General features: G+C 39.9%; 1 protein-coding gene across 7 annotated transcripts in view; it reads left to right on the forward strand.

Annotated features, from left to right (window-relative positions):
- The window catches only part of TSPAN9 (tetraspanin 9), a 168,582-nt gene that overhangs the window by 135,944 nt on the left and 5,507 nt on the right, over positions 1–27,131 (forward strand). For all 7 annotated transcript variants that reach the window (XM_071433039.1, XM_071433036.1, XM_071433035.1 and 4 more), the window contains 3 exons: positions 23,249–23,440; positions 25,037–25,111; positions 26,620–26,721. In XM_071433039.1, coding sequence (XP_071289140.1) covers positions 23,378–23,440; positions 25,037–25,111; positions 26,620–26,721 — 240 coding nt within the window. In that variant the 5' untranslated portion in view covers positions 23,249–23,377. The remainder of the gene's footprint in view (positions 1–23,248; positions 23,441–25,036; positions 25,112–26,619; positions 26,722–27,131) is intronic.

Raw genomic sequence — 27,131 nt, forward strand, 5'->3', positions numbered from 1 at the left:
CTACCATGCAGTGCTGGGAATGACCCATGAAATACATGGAAAAGAGAGCTTGTGAAGTCACACATGCTGTCACATATACTTGAATATAATTATAAACAAATAAAGAAATCCATTGATAAACAGGATAAGTTTTCGGAGCAAGAGGAAAATGAGTTCCCCATGGTGGCAGTCAATACTTTGCTCCATTTTCAAAACAAGCTCTAAATACCTAAAGATGTATGCATATGGTCTGCTCAAAAGCAAACTTACCAGTGACTTTTTGATTACTTCAGGACTCTGTGAAGATTGCATCAATCCAATTTATTAATTTGGCTGTTTCAGTAAACTGCTGTCAGAATTGGTCAAGTTTATGAAGTTGTGGAGCTGCTCACAATTCAATGTGCCAGGTCTTGTTGCTGTAGGACAGCAAATCCCCCACCATGGTTATATATGATCCAAAGGATCTCAAGGCAAATGCTGGCTAGGAACTTATGCTCTCTGAGAAGGAATCAATGTGCTGCTTCTCATCTGTTTTTTTTGACTGCCTAAGAGGGAGTTAGTGTGGAAGTGAAGGGAGATCATCAGATTCAAGATGAAATTCCCCCAGGAATTTCTGTGTGAAGAAGTGTGAAACACCAGGAACCAGGTTCCAGGGGCCAGCAGAACTGCTGAGAGCTTGGATGTGTGAGACAGGGAAGTCAAAAGGTTAGATTTACATGGCTGCTGGTGTGAGTGGCTGTTGGGATTTTGGACAGAGAATATGTGAGTATTTTGTTTGAATTACAAGTACTGCAGACACTTATACATTGATCTAATACATCTATCCAATATTTTTTATGTTGGCTTGAAGTGAGACGGATCATGGTTTTTGCACAAAATTGAGGCTTAAGGCAGTTAGGATTAGAGACATGATGGCTTCTGTCAGCTCTTCTGTTTCCTGAAACAAGAGCTGGCTTTTCATTGAGTTAGTTTTGCACACTGCAAATCTGAGCTCAGTTAATATATGCCTGCAGGCATACATGGGCTTTTGAGATGCTTCTGCAGATTCCAGTTTAAAAAAAAAAACAAAAAACAAACCAACAAAAAACCCTTGAATGGAAAATGTCCAAAATGAAGATATTTCAGCCTGCAAGCAAATTTTATGCAAATTAGTCAGTAGGCATGAATGACAGTCTTGCACTGTTGGTGGTCTTGGCAAGCCAGGAGTAATGTTGGGAATGGCTGTTGTCCCGTGTCTAACGACACGGGCGGAACACACCGCCTTCTGGTTGCTGCACTGTCTTTGGCCCATATATAGTAGCTCTTGCAATCAGATGGGAGCTTGGCTGATGTTTTTAGTAGGCCTGGGACAGGGCAGCTCCATCTCTTACCGTATGAGCAGCTCAGCAGACATGCATGAGCTGTCTAATGACACACTGCTGCAAAGGCTCAGTTACGGTGCTTGTTTGGCAAGGAAGATATAATTAATAATGTCATTGCATAGAAGTCAGCTGTTCAGTACTCATGCTAGCTGCCAAATGTTACACGATGCAGATTCAGAAATATTTTATCCATCTGCCAGTGCTTTCAAATCATTCTGGCAAGGTTTGTATTTCTATTTTAAACTGTGTAAAGGGAAATTGCTCTCATTCTCTCAGTGCTAAGGATGGTGCAAGCCTTACCCTACCTACTTTTAGAGAAATAGACCAGGGTAAGAAAAGTGTTGGAGGTCATCACAGAGGTATCATTTAGTGTCTAAAATGTACAGGACATATGCCAGAGTGATTCTGATAGCATTTTTTTTGGAGGGGGAAAGAAGTGGTGCAACTCAGGATCAATAATGTGTACATTCAGGAAACATTCCACAAAAAAAAAAAAAAAGTGAAGTAAATTTATCACTTCATATTAATAAATTATTAGCAATTACTGTTTTACACCTTCCATTAATGTTGTGAAACAAGTAAGTGTCTTTTCTATTAAGTAATGCTACTTCACCATGCTAGGTATGGAAATTTTATTTATGCAGCTTTGATTATTTTTCTTTATTTGAAAAAACCCACAAGTCTTTCATCTGTGTGCCCCCTTTTTCTTTTCACACATGCTGAGTGATTGCAACCTTCAGTGTTCTCTTGGTTAATAATGGAACAATCAGCTGGAGTTTTCCCTCTTCTTCTCCTTCTGTTCCTGACCATACCTGTCATCCCAGCTTTTAAACTGCTCCTTATGGCCACAGCCAGTCCTTTAATGTCAGACATGTAAGTTATGCAAGTGAGATCCCTTAACTAGTAAAATTATGCATAAAACAATGATTAAAGATCTAACATTTTAGGCAAAATATTATTTGTTTCATTACCTTTGTTCTCACTAGGCAGTACAAGCTTTGTTGTCCCTTATGTAACCTCACCTCAGCAGTCCCTGTTACTAGGGACAGACAGGAACTTGTGAGGTAGGACTGCAAAATCCTCACAGTTATACCTGGGACAAAAATATCTGAGCAAACTGAAACACTGCTGTTCTGGCAGTGAGGAAGGAGCCTAACAGACCACAGGGTCTAAAGAACCAGCATGGACTAATGCCTTTACTGCTACTCCCAGGTTGCTGCTTTTTATGGAAATATTGTTCCTCGTTTGTTATAGCGGGGTGAATTTGCATGTGACAGTCATTTCATGCTGCTATTTTGACCATGGCATGAAGAGATATTGTTCCATTGCTACTGCAGTGTGAATCCTTACAGCATCTGCTCTGTTATCTTTGTGTCTTTCCAGCACAGCTCCTACTGGAGATGTTTTTTCTTTTTAAATGAAGAGAAAAATGAAAATAGTTTTTATTTTTGAAATGGCAAATGACTTGAATAAGTGCAACATAAAGAATGACTAGAATTCCTTCATGGTTTGCCAAGAGAGTCCTCTCTGATTTTTGCTACTTGTTAATTAGCATTCTAAGTTAGAGGAGAGAAAAAAGATACCCTTTAATTCAAGTCTGCTTAACTTCTTTTGAAAAACTAACCCCATTCCAAATCTTTGCAACACATTTCATGACTGTAATCTCTGAAAATACAAGTAAAATAAAAACATACAAGGAATGGATACTTCCTGGCAATTTCTGCAAAGAAGACAAGGGAAAAACTGGTGGAAGACTTAGCAGCTGGAAGCAATGCTTACTGAAAGACTAAACCAGTTTTTGAAAGCCTAAACCAGCAGTAGCTTTCATTTTAGATCATTCCTTTGGTTCTTCTCAACACCTATTTTATTTAGTATTGAAAAACTGGCAGCTGAAAAAGCAGACAGACTTGCCTTCTATTTTTGAGCATATAGAGAATGAGGTAAAAGCATTTAAGAGTGACAGTTTCTACAGTTTTACAGTTTGGTCATGAGAAATATTCAGTTCTTTAACTACAGGTAACACTGCCACTGTTAAATAAATCCATTTAAAATTAAAACTTTGATGATTTCTTGATAAGAAACCATCCCCATTTCTTATTCATACAGCACATTAAACATAGTACTGTGTATAGTTTTGAAATGTTCTAGTGTGGCTTTTGATTGAGTGCAAATTTCTACCAAAATTCAGTTACCAACAAAAGATGATTTAGTGTATAGAAACAGATGCTCTTCTGGCCTGACAAAAAGATGCACTAATTATCTATAGAAAGAAGCTGAGTAAAGGGTTCAAAAGCAATGCAGGTTAAAATGCATGACTTATTTGAAGTTTCTTTCCGTTTAAATGATGATGGAAGCTGATGATTTAAATATCTGTGACTTAAATGAATCTGCATTTACCCTGACCCATTAGAGAAACATTTTTGAGACCAGAGGTCACTTCCAAAGGTTCCTGATAGAAGAAGCAAAATGTTCCTTTTCTACGTCTGGGGAGAGTGGTGAGATCTTCCTCCAGCTGTCAGTGCTCCAGTGCATGTCTGTTCATAGTTTTGTGTTCAGAGTAGACAAAACTGGATTTCATGACTGAAGATCTGTGAGTCTTTTTAGCATGTATTGTCCTTTTGCTCTTGTTCCCACTTGATATTCAGTTTACAGACTTTTCAAACAGTTGAGCACGCTGATCCTCATTCACCTCTCTCCTAAAGCAGATGGACAGACAAGAGTTGTGCCTCTTGCATGTGGCTGAACTGCCATGAAAATGCAAGGCAGATGTGAAGCCAGGGTGGTACTAAGTCATACAAGAGCATGCTAATCTGTGGGAGATGATGTTTGTTGCTGTTACAGGGATCACTTTTTTTCTTGAACCCTGCAAATGCAAACAGTAAACTTAAATATCAGGTAGCTTGAGAAAAAATGCTCTCTGACTCTATGTAGGAATAGAGGGCTAGTCACAATCTAGCACAATTTTCTTTTTTTTTTTTTTAATTTTTATTGCCTTCCATTTTGTAGCTAAGAGGTGTGTTCAAGTGTAATCTAATTTCTTTAGAAATGAGCTAGGAGCTCAAGAGGGCAAGGCACAGGGCTCAAGCCTCAGTCAGGCATGCATTAGGAGCAGCAAAGCAAACACTGCACAGGGTTCTGTATTCTTGTAGTGTGTCTGAAGTCAGAGGATGATTGGAGAAACATGTCAGCACATATGAAGACATTTTGAGAGTTAGATTCATCTCTCCTGACTTTAGGGTCTTGCTGGATATATTTCACAATGGCAACAATATCAGAAGGCACTTCAGCTTCTCTTTGATGCATGTGGTAAAAAAGATGGAGGCATATAGGAAGATAGGTGAGCAAGGACTGCCATTTTGGGTATTACAGCTAAAGCAAAGGCTATTTCTACTTGTGGAATGGGAAGTATTTTTTGAAAGCTTTTTGGATAGAGACTGGAAAGGTCAAAATCCCATGGCTGTCTCTCTGCTGGGAGATTATTTTAGTCAATGTGTTCATGTAACCCATATTTGTATTGAAATCTATAGCACAGCCTGCAGTTTAGGATTACCTTTATTTGCCAGTCAGATACCTTGTGTAAGGCAAGTCAGTACTGAGATATCATATAAGAAAATTACCCCAGAATGATTTTATCATGACAAGCATCAGAATGCAGGCAGATTTCACTGCACAGATTTACAGTCAGCAACTGGAGCTTTATGATGAATTCTACAGATCTGGTAAAGGAAACTCAAGATTCACATGTGATAACAGGATATCTTGACTCTGTAAGAAGCTAACCAGTCCCAGCAAATGTGTTTGATGACACATACCTCTGATATAAGTAGAACTGCTTTTTTCTGTTTGTTTAAATGCTGCCACTCTTACAGATTTGGAGATGTTATGTGTTGCTTATGCTTTCACATGTGGCTCCTGGCAACTCTTCTTTCCATCTTCTACCTTCCTATGCTTGCCAGATTGTGAACTCTTCATGGGCCGCATAAACTGTTAAAGTAGTGGCATGTGAGTGACAGACCTATCTTGGTGTGTCCTTGCAGGAAGAACAAGTTGCTTAGGGCCTTTTTGGTAGCTCTTACTGTTTAGCTCAAAATATAGCATCTCATGGTTTTTGGCTACAGAGAGGCCCAGTTTAGTTTCAGGTGAGTTCCTTCTGCTTTAACCATAATATAAACATGATGTGGAGCTGGTTTTCACGGGCTGACAGGAAACTCATGAAGTTCAACAAGGGAAGATGCAAAATGGGGAGGAACAACCCCATACACCATTATGTGCTGGGCCCACCTGGCTGGAAAGCAGCTTGGCAGAAAAGGACTTGGAAATTCTGGTGGATACCAGATTGAACAGGAGCCAGCAATGTGTCCTTGCTGCTAAGAAAGCCAACACTGGGAGTGTTCCAAGCAGGTTAAGGAAAGGTGACCCTTCGTCTTTATTCAGCACTGGTGAAGCCACAGCTGGAGTTCTGGGCTTCCCAGTACCAGAGAGACATGGACATAATGGAATGAGTCAGTGGGCCACTAAGATGATGAAGTATCTCTCCTGTGAGGGAAGGCTGACCAAGCCAGAATTGTACAGCCTGGAGAAGAGGGGGATCTAAGTAACGTATGCAAATACTTGACAGGAGGGTGTAAAGAAAACCAAGCCAAGTTTTTTTTCAGTGGTGACCTGTGACAGTACAAGAGGCAATGGGCATGACCTGAGGATCAGGAAACACTTATTTTACTGTGAGGGAAAACAAGTTGCCTGAAGAAGTTGTGAATTCTTTGTCATTGAAGGTATTCAATAGCCACCCGGACATGATCCTGGGCAACTGATTCTAGGTGGCCCTGTTTGAGCAGTGGGGTTGGTCCAGATGACCTTCAGAGGTCCCTTCCAACCTCAACTGGTCCGTGATTCTGTGATTCATCTTTGTGCCATTTTGAGTATGTTGTCTGCACATAATCGCAGATAATTCTCAGGTCTAAATATAGTAAATGAGCAGTCTCAGCACAACTCAAGGTCCCTCCAGATGGGCTTTAATGCATAAAGACTGATGACTTGGCAAACCCATGTGGGAAAGGACATTCCAGGTATACCAGGCTTGAAAGGAAGACCAGGGACAAAATTTTGAGAAGCTGAACATCAGCAGACCTCTGACTTTGGAAGTTGCCATTTCTGGACAGCTGAATTGTTGCTATGCTAGTCAATCACTAAAAGCATAGAATGTTATCTACCATAAGACATCAAGTATTCAGACTGATGTTGACAGCTCCATCATCTGTTGTCATGCAGAGCTGTATAAACAAACACATTTCCACATAGTGGGTGTTATGAATTGTCACCTTCCAGAGAATCCACTAGTCCTGTTACATGCACGCTGAGGTATCCTGTGGCAGCCAGTAAAGACAAGCATACTTCCTTCGCAGCAGTAAACTCAGCTCTTCTGGGAAAAAGACTAGCTGTTTTTGGAGGCTGTGTACAGCCTCCAAAAGAAGGAGGCTGAAGATGAAGAAACATCATTCTGAGAAAAAATACACATCAGAGGAAAAATGGTAGTGGTCAGTTCAGGCTTAGAATGATTTCATTTCAAATCTGAAATGGTTTGGGTTTTTCTCAAGAAAAATGAAAAAAAATCATTTTGATGAAGAGTGTTCTTTCCTTTAAACTCAAAAAGATATCCACATATGGATTTAGGAGCCTGTATTTCTATTTTCTCTATTTTATACTTCTTAGACTTTTCATGGCTCCACAGGTCTCAGCCATCCACATGGCTTGCATGTATCTGTCCTTATAAAGCCAGCAAAACCATCATTAGTACTAAAGAATTAGCTTGCTCGAATGGCTCTTAATAACTAGGGTTGAACATTAGTTTAGCCATGGAAACAGTGGGCCCAAATACAGAAACACAAAATGGCACTGAGAAGAGGAGCATCAAGAAAATCCAAGGAATGAAAGACTGCCACTCAGAAATTATTCTTAGTGAGGAGTGGTCCTTTGATTCCCAAGCTCATGAAGGTAACTGGCATAACTAAAAATAGGTATAGCTTACCTCTTGAGGCATTCTGTGCTCGAAGTTTGTAGACACTACAAAAGTACCATACAAACAGGGGAAAAAAATCACAAAAAGTGCAATGTGTGGGATGATAAGATGGAAATGTTGTTTGTATTTCATATTCTGTGTATTCTCTTTTTATTCCCAAGCTTTTCCCTGATTTATTCTGGTGCTTCAATTGTTTGCTTTTCCTCATAAGGATGTTTTAATTAGAGAAAGAAGATACCTCTGTAGGGTATAGAAGTGTTATTTTCTAATCTTCCAGATGGGGAATCTTGTATTTCAGAAGTAATAAAAAGCTTTTGACTCACTTAAGCCACAGTGCTTACATGCAATAATCTTTGTTCTCATTAATGGCTAATTTATATATAGTGTCCAGATTGATGGAGAAAAATGAAAAGATGGTCCAAATGCAATTTATACTTTTTTTACACAGAGTCTCATCCCATTAGAACTGAACTAGGTTTTATTTCTATCTCCATGAGTTGTGTTACTTGTAAACATATGGAATGCAGGTGGAATACAGGTACTTTCAATGATCCAAGTCATCGTCATGCATTCTGAAGCATGGTATGTTCCAATTCTAGTTCCACCTGATCCATGTTTGGCAATACAGCTTTGCAGTTTTATGCCACAACTTTTAAGACAACAAAACTTGTGTGTGTGAATGACCTCTGTCTCTGCTTGTGGGCTGTGTAGGATGCTGTTACCCACATGGTGTATATCCAAAATGAGCACCACTTCTCACTGCCATGAGTCTTTTTCTGAAAGTGTGCATATTTATACAGGCAGCCCAGGATGATGAGACTTTAAAGTGCCTTAGGAAATACATAAAATTATAGGATAAGGAAATTCTAACTGTTTTGCCAACAGTAGGGACTTGAATTGAGGTCTCCTGTGTAAATTTCTGAAGGTTTCCATGCAGGGGAGTGAGACTTCTTACAGAAGTTTGTTTATACCTTTGGGTTTAGTCCTTGAGTCAGTTCCCACTCAAAAGCAATACTACCATAAATGTAGAAATTAATCTTCAGGGAAGTTAGGCTTTTGATGAGGAATAACCTGAAAACATGTGTATTTCTCTTCATCATGGATAAAATTTTTGTAACCAGATAGTTTCATTTGAGTTTCATTATTAGAGTTTGAAAATATGAAGACACATTTTCTATTAGCAGGTGTGAATCTAGACAATCCCATAGCTACAGAATACATGCATAGCTTGCCAACTAATGCATAGCTTGCAGTTGACTTTGGTGAAAACTAAAGTAATCTAACATTGCAATTGGGCTAGAGATGTTCTTACCAGTTAATTTTTTTTTTTTTTCATAACAAAGTTGGATGACAAGGGCAATGAATCCTTTGTTTGGAATAAATATATTTAAAATAGGAGGGTCATTCATTGTCTGTTACTGTATTTTGTTGGTTTTCTTCTTTGTGGTTAATCATTAAGTATTTCTGACACCAGAATAAGTGTCTGGTAGCTTGGTCTTAGAGACAGACAAGTCAGAGATTACTGGAGAGTATGGCCTAGGCTTACTAAAAGAACAGCCTATTCTGTACCTAATTTATTTTTCTTGATAAATTACTTACAGATGACCTACAGAGATGGAAGGAAAAAGTGCTTAGAGGCAGTTAACTTGTGAATAAAGAACTAGAGGTAGGGAAACGGGAGATATTTTTAGGCCATATTTGAAGGATCTAATTCCTTCCATCTGTTAAGTTTTTTAATCAAGCATGTGTCCAAACTGCAAACAAATATCACCTGGGATAAGAAAAAATCAAACCTAGTGCATCTAGAGATGACCTTTGGGGATAACTTTCACTGTGTATCATACCACTCAAAGTGGTTGTCTATTTTGGATATCTGCATAATGCAATGGATGAAATTCCATTAACAGTCTTATGTTTTTTTCAGTAGAACGTAATTTACATTTTAATGAATTCTGCAGGGACAGAAATAAAACTGAAGATGTGATTGGGTGGGGGATACAGATCCTTAGAGAAAGCCTGCAGAATGAGCTCCCCCTTTACTAGATGCCAGAGAATCCACACATGAGCAAATTGTTCTACATGCCCTCTAAGAGGGCAAGCATTAACGGAGGTTAGTTCACAAAGGATCAGAAAGCTGAGATGCCAATCATAAGTCACAAATCTGAGGGAATCCACATTTCATTACATCTTCTGTGGCAAAGTCATTTGCTTTTTATAGGCCACAGTCAAGTGAGTATGAGTTGTTGAGGACATATTTCCCTCCTGTAAACTAAAATGGATAAATCAGTCTGAGGAACTGCTGGAGTTTCTTCTGCATGTGGAAAGAATCACACATAGGAACTATTATATTGATTCGGTGTTGGCACAAAATACTTGACCCCTTAAGAGTAATCTCACTGCATCATACCCAGATGAAGCTTGTGGGCACAGATTTTTGTTCCTTACAGAATTTGAATACTGCTTTTCTTTTTCTATGTGCATATGATGCAGTTAGATAATGATTTTCTCAAATAGTGATGCTGTTGCTAGTTATTAGCAGTACTTGAGTAAAATGTGATCATGAAATTGGGCTTTTGCCTTTTGTTTCTGCTGTTTTGTACATTTATTTTGGCTTTCCCATATCTGAAAGTGGCAGACCAGAGATAAGAGCCTGGGAGATGTCCTATGTGATATTGTGGCTAAAGTTTTTTTAATCTTATCCTGAAACATTTTGTAATGAAGTGTGCCTTTTGTTATCTTCATTGATTGTTGACAGGGTATTTTAAACTGGACTCAGCTCTGTTTTTAGGTAAAAGTATGAAGTAAAACAAAATAATTCTGAGTGCAAAGATATAGTCAAGTGAGTATGAGTTATTGAGGATTTATTTCCCTCAACATAGTTAACATTCATTAATTTACTTGCTGCTGTGTCTGGTAGCAAGAAAGCATCCAGTACACTTTGTAACGCTTGTCAGCACAAAAGTTAGGGGAAATTGTTGTATACTACTGCTACTGATCTGGCAATCATCTGCTCTGTTCATTGCTGAATTTTATTTGACTTGCAAAATAAAATGCATTCACTCCTCTCAGTTTGGCTGCTGCAAAAACTCTGTACCTGTTCTGATCTGTGTGGAAATGGATACGGACAGATCTGCCAGATCTGTCCATCCCATGAACAGTGGGATGGAACTGTCTTCTGTAATTCCAGTTCCTCCCAGCTGTGACCACTGCAGTCTTGTCAGCATGTTCACATGGAATGCTGTCAGAAAATCAGTGTTGGCTCACTGAAAAGAGAGGGAAGGGTGAGCCAGCAACACTCTCACTTAGTCTTCCTTACTTCTGGTAGTGTTTTTTGTGAACCTTATCCAGCCCCAAAAATTAGAACATATGGTCTGAAGAGAAGTTACAGAAACCAAATTATTTTATATGTTACAGTTTAAATCAAGATCTGTAACTTTACAGATTGTACAGCAAGTTAATTTCATTTAGGATACTTTTTAGATATTTTTGAAAATGTAAATTTCTGCTAAGGTCCAGCAATTTCCTGTACATTTATATCAATTGCTTTTGTCTTTGGGAAGACAAAAATGCAAAGTGCAACTGGACTCCAGTGGGATGCAATTTTCTCTGCTTCACATCAGGTTCAGTTAGGTTGTTAAAGGCACAGTCAATACAGAATATCTGCCACCTGAAATATTTCATCCACTGGTCATATTAGCAGACTCAGCATGTGGTAGGGAAAAGACAACCTGAGCTACAGATAAGCCCGTGACTCCTTGCTCTCTTCTCTGGACATCAAGGACATCAGGTGTCCTTGTCACGTGTACTGCTTGCAGAACCCCCTCCTGATAGTGTATGAAGTTATTTTGCTAGTTTTGAATCCTTATGGCCTTGGATTTTTCTTGGAATTCCTCCTCAGTCTGGCTTCCTCCTCAGTGGAAAAAAGAGATACAGCTTATCTTCCACTTTGCATATGGCCTTGTTTGTCTTCCTTATTTGTTCTAGCTGCTTTCCCTCACTTTTTCTAGGATGATGTTTAGGTTTACCTCCTTCTAATTCTTTTGAAATCACTGCATCACAAACTGTGCTGTTTTATTAGCAGTGCCTGTCAGAAGACTAAATAAATAAACACCATGAATACTCATTTGTTTGGTACAGTAATTGCCGGAACTGTTTACAGAGATATTTACAGATGGTTGCTAGACATCATTTTGTCCCAGTCTAATTTTCCAGCATTTCAGATACCAAGATAACATCACAGCTCATATCTGGCAACAGTGGCTTCTTTCCTAACTCTTCTGCTACCGAGATTGTTTCATCATGGTATATGAAAAAAAAAATACCATAATAGTGATGAAACAGCCTCATCTCTTTCTCACCCTGGTAGTAGCTAGACCATGGAGGTTAATCAACACAGAGCAGGATCAGACCTGACCTCAGTACTCCTTTTACTCAACCATTCCGACATCTGTATCTCTGCAGGTTCCTTCTTCTTGTAGTGAGTTTGGCATGAATATATTGTTAAAATATTCTAGATATGAATTGGAACATTTCCTTTTTTTTCCTTGCTTCCACAATAAGTATTCCTCAGTCTTCTTCCAGACAAGTCAGTGAAAGCTTTTAAAATGTATTTTCTTGGAAGTGATGCACGACTCAAAGACAGTTTGCAGCATGCATCTGTATTTAAGTGGTCTAATGCCACTGTCCCATGTTTGTTTTGGGATAGCAAAGGCATTTATTAAATCTGTAGCTGGCTGAATTTTCTTACTGAATATTTATGTTTCTTCTTGAGCCAGTGTGATGGCCTGTTCTTCATTTCCCTAAGACAGCTCTCTGGATGGGAGGGAAAAGTGAGATTCAGTTAACTGACGAGTCATCTGCCTACAGTGATGCTTCTCACTCTTCTCACTGTAGCACATGGCTGCTCTCCTACCCCTTTTTATTTCTCTGATCTGGCCCCTTTATAATGTCAACCCTTGTTGGTCTCTCTGGAGAGAATGAGGCTCAGCCTGGTAGTATTACCAGCAACCTGCAGGTGAAAAATTTCATGTGCCTGAGGATTTTTACATCTTGGAAAGTAATGAGATAGAGATGACTCAGGCAATGGATGGATAACACATAAAATATTTTTAATTTAATACCTCTTGACAGAGTATTTAACAATAAGTAGGAGGTGTTCCCAGTCCACTGGGAGATGTTATTTTCTAGGTAGTAGCTTCAAAATAGAACCTATTAATAGAAAGAGATAGAAAAAATACTACCAAAGAAATAGTAAATCTGCCCTGAATTAGTTGGAATACTATCTTTCTCTGGTTGATCTAATAGACTTACTGATTTCTTTTCCTAATGAGTGCTGAGCAAAACTGTTTATCCTTTATTGTCATTGCTATTTCCCTATTTATTTATCATTGCTATTACAAAATCCAACTTCACTTTCACGAAGAGCAGACAGTGCAGAGGGCAAAGAACTTGTTGCCTAACTTCACTCCTGTTGTCTGTTTTATTTGAGTATTGCAGTGCTTGTTCTACTGACAGCTTAAGCAATACAAGGTTATTAGGAACTGGAAGCCGTGCTACAATCTGTAAAGTACAATACATAAAATAAGTAAAATTGGAAGTTGGTTTTACTCCTTTGTCAGTTGTCAGTGATGCCAGATGTTGTGAATTAAAGAGGGAAGTGCATCCCCCAGAGTTCTGTGCTGTTTTAACATGCAAATTGACCAAGAGTAAAATGCTTATAGTCCAACAATTACCAGGCTTACTTCACACATACACAGTGAACTGGTTTACAAATAACTTCTGGAGATAGTTTCTTCACACTGATCCCTTGCATCTTTTCTCATATGTGCCTCCAACAGCTGAAAGAGAAGGATACAAGTGGATTTGCAGAACATAGTGTAAGCCCTTTTTGAGCAGATGGAGAACAAAGTGTTTGAGATGCACAGTGGTTTTGGTTGTGGCTTGTAGTTTATCTTCAAGAGACTATGTTAAGTCACAGTAACTTCTTTGGGGCTGGAGAAGTCCTCAGTCCTGTGACACAGATTTGGATGAGGATTACTGACTGTTGCCTCACCACAAGTCCTTCAAACATCTGATTTTTATTTTTTCCTGGGGGTGGGGTTGTTTCCTGCTGCTTTTATTTGGTATTAAGAGATATAGTAGAATTAAGCAGCTGTGGTTAAAATAAACAAAGCGGATAAAGCGGCTTCAGGAGAATTGGCTCAGGAAAAAGGAGACAGATTAACAACATGTGACCAGCAGAGGTGCCTAGATTCCATAGAGTTATGCCAGTGGGTGCTAAGCATTGCAAATGTATGTTTGATGGATTGACCAGAATCTGACTGTGCTCCTTGCTGGGCAGAAAGTGTCTGTGAATAAGTAATAAGGGCTTCCATCTCAGAAGAAAGTACTGCAGGTGCATGCCCCTGCATTTATGCAAATATAGAACAAATGAATTTAGCATATAGTTTTAAACAGCCACATAGTTCTGTTTTAAGAAGGCTTTAATGCCGTTGCTCAAAAACTAGAGCACTGAGGGAACTCAACTGATCATGATTACATTTGTTTTTCTCTCTACTATCAACAGGATAAAATAAGATTTCCGGTCTTCTCTGATGCATTTCCCTTGGGGTGTTTGTATACTGGAATTGGACTGTTAGTTACTCTGAAAACTATCTTGGTAAAACTGTCTCTTCCTGTTGACATCTATGAAAATTGTTGAAAAGTTTCCTTCTAGCTTTCGAAGTCTTGAGTGCTAGTGAATCAAATTATTTTGGAAAGATATTTTAATAATGAGGCAAACCAAATCTATTAGCCAAATTACGGTTGCTAACATGTACAAATCTTTTACTTTGTCGTGCTTATTGAGGGATTAGTAATTGCAGGTAAATATTCTTCAATTTTTTCTAATAACTGGGAGAGTAAAATTCAGCTCCCTCTCTGTTCTGCCGATCTAATGGGATGAAATACCAACACACATTTGTTTTTGCACTCTTACTCAAATCTGAATGTGTCTGTGGAGCAATGAATTCAGGAGATCTCTCTGTCCAACTTGTATTCAGATTGGATTTTCATTTCAAGTGAAATTACCTGTATGGAAATAAATAGGAAAAAAAAAATAAAGTAATTTTAAAATAATTGCAGATTTCAATTTTGTAATTAATGTTATTACATAGGGAAAAGCCCTAGACTTACATCTCCTGTCAAGCCGCTTCAAAAAGTGGTGCATTAAGAGACAGCATTGTAATTTGCTTCCTGTTTTTAGTTTGAAGTCTGTAGATAGGGTCATTTGCAGGAATTAAAGAGAGACTGTGTTTAATCCCCAAACTTTGCATTTCAGAAAGATATCTTTTCAGTTATGTGTGTTTAGGAATAGGGTTTAATGCTCAGAAGTGCTTTGTTAGGCTGATGAATTCTCATTCATTATGGTGAATTGCTTAGAGAATTTTTCAGCTCTTATCCCCATGCTTACTAATGAGAAAATGGTTTAATGTGAAGATTATGTATAATGCTTTGTTACTATATTTTAAATGAGCTATTATTGTCAGTCTGTTATCAGGGACAGTGTAACTGCACATTCTAATGTATGCATAAGGTTAGTGTTTTTGTAGGAACCACAAGTCCTTTTTGGGCACTATGAATTATATAGCCTTTAAAAATTATACAGCCTTTATGAATTTTATGTTAAATATCCTTCCAGTCATGTCTCCTCTGTAGAGTGACTGCATGATTCCTTCTTCTAGATTAGTTATTCTCTGGATTTTATATATGTTGTCCTTGACTTTTTGAACTCTCTTTTGTCTTTGATGTTTTTCTATACAGCAAATGACAGGTTAGGGCCCTGCCAGTCCTTCTGATTTCAGGCGTTTCAGTATTTGATGTATAATGTTTAATATTTTTTTTTCCCTAATTCTAGTTTCGAAGTTCTGCCACCATTCTCCTTCCAGACCTCTGAGTTTAACTATCACTTAATTGTGTTGTGCACATTTTAATCCTTCTTCATACATCATCTCTGAATCCTCTTCAAATGTTTAGTCTTTTTTGCCTGCTGCACTTTGGGCATTGTGACTTAGACACAAAAAGATGATAATGCTGACATTGGCACAACTAAATCTGACCTTTCACACCTGCAGGCAGAGAGAATTTTGTTGATTTTTGCTTTGTGCATGCCACTCAAAATAGCTGTGAAGTTCTGGGAGAAGACCTACTGCAGTCCAATGCCTTGTCTGTTTTGCCTCTTTGCCTCATTTGTTTTGACTCTTTGGTTTTTTGCATCAGTTTTTCCCAAATAATTTTGCAGGAAGTCTGTATTTGGGAATATCATTCTACAGGTTATGTTCATTTAAATTAATCCTTTGTTTCCTTTCTACTGCTACATTTCTCCACACTTAGTTTTAAATACTGACAATTTATCACCTAGAAATTTCAATAATGAGGTGTTTATTCCCAAATTATTAATGGCAATTAGAAAATCAGGGCTGTGCTTGTCTTGGACACAAGCTGTGTCTTGGACACAAGCTGTGTGAATAATTGAGTGTGTTTATTCCTTACCTGTTCAGGCAGACATTGGGTACTGGGGAGGGGAAAAAAGGATGGGTATGTGTGCATAGTTGAGAATACCCCTGGAATAAAGCTATTAATTGATATCTGAGAGCTTATCTCCTAACAGAATAATGGAAGTGGTGGGAAGGGACATGTTGAGGTCATATAATCTGCTGTCCATTGCTTGAGCAGAGTCAGCTAGAGCAGAGACTGTAGAGACTCTCTAGTCTACAGACAGACTGTGGAGTGTCTAGTCAGGTTTGGAATATCTCCACAGATGGAAGCTCCTCAGCTTCTCTGGAAACATTACTTCAGTGTTTTGGTCCCCCTTGCAGGTCTTGCATCGAATTTTGTGGTCATCTTGTCCAGTCACTGAGCACTCCTAAGAGGAGAGCAGCTCCCTGTTCTTCAGTGCCTTTTATCAGGTATTTATACAGGTCAGTAAGAACCCCCTGAGCTTCCTCTTCTTGAGGTCAAACAGTCACAGCCCTCTCAGTCTCTTAAGAGGCTCCTTTCCCTTCCTGGTATTCTTCAATGTCTGTCTTGTACTGGGGAGCCCAGAACTGGACACAGCATTCCAATTGTGCTGGATTCACTGGTGTTGAGTAGGGGGAGAGGATAGCACTCAAAACTGCCAGACACATTCTTCCTAGTGCAGCCCAGGGTGCTGTAGGCGTTCTTCGCTTTGAGGTTGCATTAGTGGCTTCTGATCAGCTTGTTGTCCACCAGGACTCCAGGCTCTCCACTGGAGAGCTGCTTCCCAGCCTCTCAGCCCTTGGTGTGTCCTGGTGCACAAGGTCATTCCTCCCCAGGTGCAGGACTCTGCATTCCACCTTGTTGAACTTCCTCAGATATCCTCTCTGCCCGATTCTTCATCCAGTCCAGGTCTCTGAGGGGCAGCTCTGCCATCTGCTGTGTCAGCTACTTGAGTTTATCTATCAGCTTGCTGAGGGAACACGCTGTCCCATCGTCCTGGTCATAAATGAAGAGGTTAAACAACATTGGCCCAGTAGGCGGGGTCTGTAACCCTTGGGCACATCTCAGTGTGTCTATGTCCATCATCCTTTTGTTCCCCTTCCACCTTCTTGAAGTCTTTCCTCACTTCAGACATGTCAGGGCTTGTTCTGCAGTCTGATAAAGTGGGGGACAACAAAACTGCCTTTTACTGTTTATAGTTATTATATATAATTTGAATTACTTATTCAATTAACTCTTATTAAAGAATGTTCTGTCCATTTTACAACTGTGTTCAGCCAATCACAGAGCAGTGGTGTTTGTTAAATGTAAACAAAATGGCAACTCCCTGCCATAAAACTTGCAGGCATTGGAGACACACACACGCAAGTGAGCTGATTCCCTAGCGTGGCAAGAGAGCTCTCCCCATAGGGCTTCCACAGGAAAGAGATTTCATGTGTTCATTAGAAATGACATGGTTTTGTATTTTTCACAAATTAGGAATAACATGGTAGCTGAGGAAATTATAAAATCATAGAAATGTTGCTTGACAGGAATCTCTTCAAGTCATACCAAGTGGTGCGGCTGCTAGTGCTAGCTCAGGTCAACCATGACTGCCTGTAGCAAAGCATTGAAAACCTCTGTGACTGGAGGTTTTGACACCTTTTTGGTAACTTCTTCCAGTGCTGTACTAATTTCTCAGTGAAAGTTTCTCCTAAAGTGCAGCCTGAAGTACCTGAGCTGCCCTTCAGCTGAATAAAGAGAAGTTTAAGCTGTCCTTGACAAACCAAGCAAACCCAGGTCTTACAACTTTTTTCACAGAGCACATCCTTTATTGAAGACTCCAGAGTGACCAGGGAAGAGCATCCAGCCCAAAGCTTAAGGCTTCTGGGACACATTTCAAAAACACAGACTGATAAAAGTGTCAGAATTTAATGCTCCCCAGGATAGCTCTCGCTCTGCTTGCCTCACAGAAGATCACAGTCGCTGATGCCTCACTTGAGTTTGTCAGGACCATCCCAGGAGTACTGCTTGGGAGAGTGACTCTAGGAAGATAATAAATGCTTTCTCTGGCAGATGGATTAAGGAAACTCAACATTTGCACAAATTCCAGCTCTGTACCTTCTATTATACACAGGCTGTCAGTACAGCTGTTACAGAACTAGACTCAAAGAAGACATCAAAATTATTCCCTTGCCTTCCATCAATGCTCAGTTCATAGGAATGTTGTAGAGGAGTTTAAATCTGCCATATTGCTCTGGCAGTAGCACTAAGTAGGTTTTATTTGAGTATGTTCACCTACTTCCATACTCTAATTTTCTAGTATATGGCTGAAGAACTTCTCAGGTTTTGGTGTCCTTGCAGTACTTTAGATCGTATTTAGAAGATGATCTTGCTTTGCAAGAGACCTCTGAGATTGTCAGCTGTTAAGTCCCAGTTTTGATTAATCCTGTGGATTATCTAGACAGTGCAGGAAAATTTATCTAATCTTACCTGAAAATCTCCTTTAAGCACCAGCCCTTTCCAGAGATAGTTTAACCACCCAAATCCAGAGTTGGCAATTGGCATCCAAAAAGTTAATTTGCAGAAAGCCTATCTCTGTTCTGGAGTGTGTTTTGAAGTGGTAGAAACCATGTAGTTCTCACCCCTGCCTCCTTCCAGAACAGTTATTCTGATCTGTAATACATTAAGATACCATAAATGAAGGAGAGGGGAAAATACTCAAAAACCTCCCAAAACACACAAAAACCCCAGACCCCAGGATCAGAGTGAGAAGACTTTGCTGCTTTATAAGTGCCATTGTCTTCCTTACCTCATCTGCACACCCATTGGTCAGAGAGTCAGTTAAAAAAATGGTAGAAAATCTGTCTTGAGAAGAAGACTTGAGATAGGTCACCTTTATCTTGTGGAACTTACCAAACAGAAGGATAATATTACTGGCAGCTTTTCCAAAGTGTTGCAGACCCCAACAAAGGGGAGGGTTTTGAGAGCCACCTGGACACTGGACACTTTCTGTGCTAGGCTTTGGTGGTGCATTCTGCTTGTCCTCATGGCTTCTTCATGCTTGTCCTTTTGGTGCAGGTCATCTTCCTGTTGATTTTCTGTTTCAACAAAAGTTTTTCAGAACCTAATTCAGACTGCCCTTTTTGTCACTGCAGTTGTCCTAAAACCAGTTCCCAGCTCTGATACTTTTTTTTGCAATCATGCTGTCAGTATTTCCTTGTAACAAACCTCCTGTGCTTTTTGCCATTTTATGGGGCCATATATAAGCTGTAGCGTGTATTTTTCATTGTATCGTTTTCACTTCAGGCAAGATCTCCTTGGAGCTTTCTGCACTCTGTAACTGGGCCACAGATGGCCATGGGCATGTTATTCGAGGTGGAGTACAAACTGAGACACTTGCTTCTTTTTGTCCCTTGTGGTTGTCTCTCATTATTTAGTTTTTAAATGTCTCTGTTCTATTCCAAGTGTGTTAAGAGCTCTCCTGGTGTTTAAGCAGCACTAGAAGATCTGATGTCAAGAACAAGCTCTTTCTCTCTCACACACCTATTTGTGCAGCTTTTCCATCAAGCATTCTTTGCATGGGATGGAATAACTGCAAAAGTCAACAAGAATATGGCCTCATCCCTTTTCCTCTTGGTAGTGCCTTCCTTACCAGTTTCCTTTTTCTGATGCTGTTCAGTAACTTCAAGGGCAAGTCTATCAATATTATTCAATTAAAAACATTACCAGAATGGCATTTCCTACCCCTTCTTTACCCCAGCTTGTTGCCGCTTGGTAGTTTTGCTGGATTCTGCGCACGTGATCTTACTCTGAGAAGCACAAAATGTCATTGTTTGTGTACATGCTAAGAAACCACAAATGCTATTACCAATATAAAAAATTATCTAGCCCTTACTGACAGTTGTGGGCACAATGCTTGATTCTTGTGGCGTAATTAATGAATTTACTTCTCAGTTGTGTGAAGCAAAATGTACTACAAATACTTGCTAATATTCCCCTTGTTCATTATTGGAAAGGACTGAGGCACAGGCTGTTGGGTTTTCTGACTGACCTCTAGAGTTGTGAACATTTCATTCACATCCTGTCTAATAATTCCTCCCAGGCTAGATAATCCTGTGCACAATCTCCTTCTGTACAATATGTCAGTCTTGGTATACTTCTGACCATCTGTGTTGTCCTTTCCTGGGTCTTGTATCTTTTTTATGGTTAAGGCAGCTAAACTTGGGTATGGTGCTCTATTGTGAAAGTTTGTATTGTTGTATTAGTTCACATAATGCTCAAAAATGAGGAATAAAATAAATGAGCTCCTTCCCTGTTCTGATGATAGCACTTTTCAGGGAAATGCTTGTTTTGGGGTTTCTTTCTCTTTAAGTTTATCTGGAGTTCTAATTTCCCTCAAAAGTATTTGAGACTCTTAATGTTTCCTAGAATGCTTTCTGTTTTCTGGACACAGTGATGAACACAGATAGACATTGAGGTAGTGAAGAGAATTCAAAGTGTGGGAGAACCTGTGAGGAACATTGGTGTTCCTTTTGCTTTTAAGCTCAAAATATGTTTACCATAGCTTGGATAAATTGCCCTGTAAGTAAAAGTGACTGACTTTATGATAGTGTTCTGCAGTGACATAAACAGCAGGGGAAGGAGAGATTTGATGGTTGCCTAGAGGATGATGATTTCTAATCATGAGAGGGAAACGAGCCAACGTTTTTTGAGAAGAAAAATCCATTGAAATTTATTACTCTCTTGAACCATTTCTCTGGGGAAGGAAAGTCAGTGCCATCACTCTTACCCAATTAAATACCAAACAGCATATATTATTTAATTATATGGTGAAAAATGAATTAATGAGATGACTTGATATATTCTTCTGCTTTCACACTCCAGGATTCAGTTGTTCCGAACAGAAAGAGGTGGATCCTGTGAGAATAAATACTTGTCAGAGCATTTTTGTAGTGTTCACATTGTATAAAAAATGAGACTGGTATAGAATAAAATGTCAGTGAAAGGTATTTTATTGCTGGAATCCTAGCCAGCTTTGGTTGGTATGGTTGTATGCAATTAAGTCCCATGTCAGTGGAATTATTTGGGATTTTTTTAAAGAAGCACGAGTGAAAAAAGCATTTGTCATGGGACCTGAAGTTTAAAGCATAAATTTTAGCTTCAGCAGTACTGCTATGCAGTAGAATGGCAGAGAGGAAAACAGAGAAGAAAGCACAAAAATCGAGGAGCTGTGGAGAGAAGAGATAGGAAATTTGTCTTAAACTTTTAGTGCTATTTGGTATGGGATGCCACCTTGTGGAAGTTGTTAGGTTGTCATGTCTTTTATCAAATCTCTGACTTACTACTCTTCAGGCACTAGAGAATCCCAGTTGCATAGATCAGCCTCTATAGCCCCTCCATCACCTGATATTTTATGTAATCTGAACTTCCAGCGTTACTCTGCCTTCCCTCATTTAAGCAATTAGGTGCTTCTGACTATTTATAAGTAAACATAAACATGAACCTTCTGGAGTAATCTCCTAGCCACCTTTCTCTTCTGGACCAAATCTCTTTCAAGGATTGTGCTGCAGGATTTTTTCAAATGGTTAAGAGACGCTGGCTAAGGCTTCTTTCTTCTATTTCTTTTGCTACGATCTCATAATTGGTGTTGGATTCTGAGGTGTCATTCTTTATGGGCTGAGCTTTGTATTAATTGTATGTACTCCTTTTTGTCCTCTACTTGTCCTTCCTCTGTAAGCTTTTTTCCCTGAGCTTGCTCTTACCACCGCCTTGTTTATCTGAAGTGATCTATTGCTTTTGGCCTAATGATTCCAGAATTCATTGCACTCTTTCAAAACACTTGAGCTAAGGCTGTGACTTCAGAACTTAATAGACTATGAAAGTCCAAGGAACACATTTGTGAATGACCTTTGAAGTGTGAAATCAGGATCTTATGGAAAGTTACACTGAACAATTTTGGTCTTTGGTAGAAACTTCTTTGGAAACATTTACAGACTCATCCGTGGAGTGTCATGAAGTCATTGATTAAAGTGCCATCAGCTAATGGCAATGGCAGCCCTGGCAGCTTAGAAATGTCATTTAATACTTTAAATGAATGTTGTGTGGTGAGAGCTGTTCCTGACTTCCTGAACCATTAAGCTCTCAGCCCCTGCCTGCAGTTTTCATCTAATGGTGGAAACAGCTGAACCACAGGGTGGATTCCTGAGTGAGCTTGAGGCACCAAAACTGCAGCAATTCAAGGACAGAGTAGATGAAATTTAAAGCAGGAGCAGTAGGGTGGCTGATTCCATGAGCTGCAGACAGTTTGAACCTGTGGCCATGTCCACTGGGTCCTGCAGCAGAATATGATCAGGTGGCTTCTGTTTTGCATCCCCTCACAGCTCTTTACTACTCCAAGTTCACACTGACCTTGCAGACATCTCATGAAAGGCAATGAGAAATCAATTCAAGCTCATTTAGTGGAGAGGACGAATTTGAAGGAAAAGATGAAAGTCCTACCCTGCCACATGCATGTGTGTATGTTTTGTACCAGTATTTTCATAGGGATAGCTGGTGTTTGACTTTCTCCCACTACTCACATTCCTGTTGCAGCTGTGTCCAGCTCTATGATAGGACACAGATGTTGTAACATTTATCCATACCTGGTGATGCAAAGCTCCCCAGCCACTCTGTGGAGTTACTGCGTGTTGAGTTTTGGAAGAAGAGGTGCTTCCCAGTCTCCTTACAAGAATCCTGAATGTTTCCTCTGTGTTACTCAGTGCATTTGTTACTCTGCTTCCCTTGGGAATGCCTGTGAGCATCTTGCATAAGGCTTGAGCTTCCTGTACATAATGTATCTAGAAATCTGATTTTAATGACATTTTGAGATCACTGACCATCAACACTAATGCTATGAGAACTTGTACTAAAACTCAACCTGGGTACTGTGACTGGGCATTTTATGACAAATATTTACTGAAATTATGCTTTTGATTGTAAATGTCTTCAGGTCTTCCTTGCCTCCCGTAGGATAAGGCAATACAGGGCTGAATACTCTGAGACATTGCAGATGACTGCACAAATAAGTGCAACAGAACATTCGTTCAAATAATATTTTTTATTTTCACAGAGAAAGATTGCACTGGGTTGCTGTTGGGACATCAGTGGGTAGCCTTGGTTTCATGTGCTAAGTCTCTCAGAAGAGAATTCTGCCATCTAGTGGCTTTTAAATAGAATTATGACTACAGGTGACGTGACCAAGTCCAAACACAAACATTTAATTTCACTTTGTTTCAACATCAAGACACTGAGAGCATTACTTCAGAACATTTACCTGAGAACTTGTTTGTGAAATTCTTTCTTTTCAGAGTTTTGAGGGAAGGAGACAATGACATTTCTGTTAATGGTGAAACCTTTCTTTTGTTTGTCTCTGCAGTTATGTGGCTGTGGTCTGCTGGGCGTAGGCATCTGGCTGTCAGTGTCACAAGGGAACTTCGCCACGTTTTCTCCCAGCTTCCCATCGCTTTCAGCTGCCAATCTAGTCATTGCCATTGGCACAGTGATCATGGTGACCGGCTTCCTGGGCTGCCTAGGTGCTATCAAGGAAAACAAGTGCCTGCTGTTGAGCGTAAGACATCAATATTCCTTTTCACTAAAAACAGTGGCTCTTGCCTTGTAATTATTTTATTTGAATGACCTGTGCAAAATAGTCTTGTGGCTCACTGTGACATTGTCCTTGGCTTTCAATCTTCTGTAGGCTTGCAGTACAACATCCCACAGCTTTGGTCACAGTGATATCAATGGTGTATTAGCAAATCTGTCCTTGTTACTATGTGCTCTAATGTATTAGGTAGCAAAGCAAATTGCTATCAGTCACTTCTGAATGGTTGAGCATGAACTGTAGGATCAACCTGGATACCCTTCTGGAAATGTCTGTTGGAAGGACTGACTGAAAAAATTTTTTGTTCAAAGCCTCTCATGGCTATTTTCTACATTGCTTTTATCTAAGGCCTTTGTCAGAGGATGGTGGAAACCATCTGAGACAAAGTTAAGAAGTCAAGGTCTCTGCCAGGCCTTATCAGTAAAAAATAAATAGTCTGACCCTCGAAATTCTCTGACCAGCACTGAAGCACAGAGGTTGGGAACCTGTCTCAGAAAACATAGTGTGGATCTTCTCTCTTGGATAAACCCAGGAGGTTTCATCATTAGCTTCCCTGACTAATGATAGGAGGTTATATGGGGGAATATATAATACCCTCCCCCCCCCATATAAATATCCCTCTCCAAAAAAAAGGCTGGGGAGAGGAGAACCCCCCTGCAAGGAGAGGGGTATTGTGGCAGAAGGTGGGAGGAGGGCTTTCAAGGCCGATGGGTTCAAATTCAGTCACAGCTTACAAATCCAGATGCTGTGACATTAAGGAGCAGATTTTCCTTGTGCAAAACTCTCTTATATGGCATTGGGGAACAGCTGGGCAGAATTCCTTAAACCACCTCAGAGAATTAAACTGGAGGCAAAATGTGCACCTAGTTTTTTGCTATCTGATTGCTTGGTTTTGTGTGTTGTACAGTTAGGAAAGCAAACAGAGATTAGTGTTGAAGTCCATGTGACTCACCCACACTAACTGCAACACCAGCTTCATTTTTAAAAAAGATTGTATAATCTTACGAGGTTCTGCAAAAGTAATTTTATACTACCATGACTGTCATGAGTTTCCAGTTGAAGAGCTAGCTGGGCTCCACACTGCTTCTTCCCCAGTGTCTGGGGGTCATGTGCCATACCTGTCTGGAGTCCACCAGGGCATAAAGGCGTGAAAATAAATGCCTACTTGGCCTGAAAAGTAGTGAGGAACAACTAGAACTCACACTTGGGATGCCTCTGCAGAGAGAGAAATTTCAGATACAGAGCTGGGAATAGAAGTGCTGAGTAATATGATGACTATTCCAAAGTCACATGTGGTTCAAGCCCATCTGCTAGGGAATCATTTCTGAGGCACGTCACATTCATCTTTGCGCTAAGGGATTTAGCATCTGTCCTGTAGTCTCTATGAAGGAAAGAGACTCCCAGTACTGTGTGCTGTCACAGCAGTCAAAAGGAGCAGGACAAAAGCATGGCTGAAACCTGCAACCTGGTAGTAAGCCTGTCATCTTCATAGTTTGTAGCAGCTCCAGATTTACTCTCTACTTGGCAAGTGTGTATACACTATCTCTTTTTTCTTTGTTCTAGTTTTTCATCGTTTTGCTGATAATTCTCCTGGCTGAGCTGATATTAGTCATTTTATTCTTTGTTTATATGGACAAGGTAAGCAAATATGCCATATTGTTTAAGTATCTTTACTAGCATGTAAACCAGGTTTAGTTTTTTGTTTGATGAAAGTATATGAGTTCCTGGATCTTCACTTTGGTGAAGGTTTAACCTTGAGATTTTGGCTGTTTATTGTAAGCTACTTCTGAAGGGGGAGGAGGAAGTGATGAGGAGAAAAAGCAGGAGACAAGTCCCTGAAATAAAACCATGGTCCAGAGCCTCCCTTTTCATCTTGTCCTGAAATCTTAGATAGCCTTCAACATGTTTGATGTCTGCAGGCTGATCATCTTGTAGTCCTGGGTTGTGGAAGGTCCTGTTTAAAACCTTAGAGTTTCTTAGGGCCAGCCCTTGGAACAGGACTGGAGGAGAGAGGCATGAGATATTCACAGGTTATTCCAAATGCCAGCAGTTGTCTCACTTGACTGGGCAGTCCCAGAGAGTTTAGTGTGAGTGCAAAATGGATCAAGAGATAGTTTCTCATAAAGCCCATCTGTAGGAATCTGCTATCTTGGAGTGACTAAGTGACTTAAGCACAACTGGCTGGCCCATCAGATACATAACAGTGCACAAGTGACTGGGGAACTGGAGACCTCTGCTAAACACAGGGCAGAACCTTACAGTATGAATATGTCCAGATTTATTCTAAAACAGCTCCTCCCAGACCTTTATCTCTTCTCAGGTTGTCATTATTATGCCTGCTACTTTCAGGGAGCTGAGGTGAACTGCTGATTTTGACTGGGCTGTAAAAGAGGGATGAAACAGATCTTATAAAATCATTGACCTTTATGCCAGGACCATAATCCTTTCTCTTCTACCAGCTCACTACTGTCAGAGGCAAGGTACATTCCTACCTGCATCCAGGACTCTGGGCTCAGACTGAAATTAAAACAAGAAATGGCACATCTCAGATACCCTGTTAAGCATTTCAGCTTTGTCTTCTAAAGAAAGAAGAGCACATTTGAAAGTCATAAATCCTACAAGCTTGGTCCCACAAGGAGAAAAACAATAACGTCTTTTTTCAACTGATTTTGTACTGGCTCTTGACTGTAGCCTGCCTGAACCCATGCAAGAATAACTCCACTAAGGTTGGGAAGCCGGGACTCTGGGTTTGTGGTATTAGCAAATTAAAACAGGCCACAGGTTAAGGCAGGAGAGGCTGCTGTGGTGTATTGCCAACAGCTGCGTCTGGCAAGGTTACAGCAAGCTCAGCAGAGATGCTGTTCATTTTCAGTTAGTTTTAATCAGATGATGACTGTATGATGGACTTCTGGCAGAGGTCTCCTATCTCAAGAGAATTAACCCACTGTTTTGCAATCTGAGGGAGAGACTAGGCCTTGACAGCTGCTTAAAGATCCCAATGATTTATGAAGCTGAAGCTTTTTATCCATCTTAAGTTTGTGGTGAGAGAAGGTAAAAGATGGACATTTTCTATGTGTGTTTGTACCATTTAGTCCTTTCCTCTGAACAGCAGTGCATTGACTTCCTCTGTCTTCTACATGGTGCAGGTCAGTGAGAGTGCAAAGAAGGATTTGAAGGAAGGAATGAAGCTGTACAATTCAGAAAATAATATTGGACTGAAAAATGCATGGAATATCATTCAAGCAGAGGTAACAATAGTAAAAAAGTAACTATTTGGTCATCAAGGCTGCTGCAGTGGCATCCATACCTAGTCTAAAAGATGGCTAATGCAGGTTTTGATTTCTGATTTTGTTCTCTTGAACATGCAGGGAATACTGTGAAACCGAGGATCAAAGCGTACTCTGTAAGGTGAAAGATGCTCACCTGTCTGGGATTCTCTGTGGCTATTACAGGCATAGAGACGATCTGTAAGAGCAGAGAGGCAGCAAAACCTGCATGGGTGGCACTGCAGCTTTGGAAGGATTTTGCTTTTAGCAGCTGTGGGCTTATTACCTTGTTTTGGTGTTTGGGCTTGTGTCTCAAGAAGATTTGGGACTGGAGCCATTTATTTTCTTTGGTTTTGTTTTTTCTTTGTGTTTTTCAGTATTTGCTTTAGGTG

This window comes from Agelaius tricolor, unplaced genomic scaffold, assembly GCF_023055355.1.
Source record: "Agelaius tricolor isolate 1412-34295 unplaced genomic scaffold, bAgeTri1.0.p SCAF_9, whole genome shotgun sequence".
Lineage (NCBI taxonomy): Eukaryota > Metazoa > Chordata > Aves > Passeriformes > Icteridae > Agelaius > Agelaius tricolor.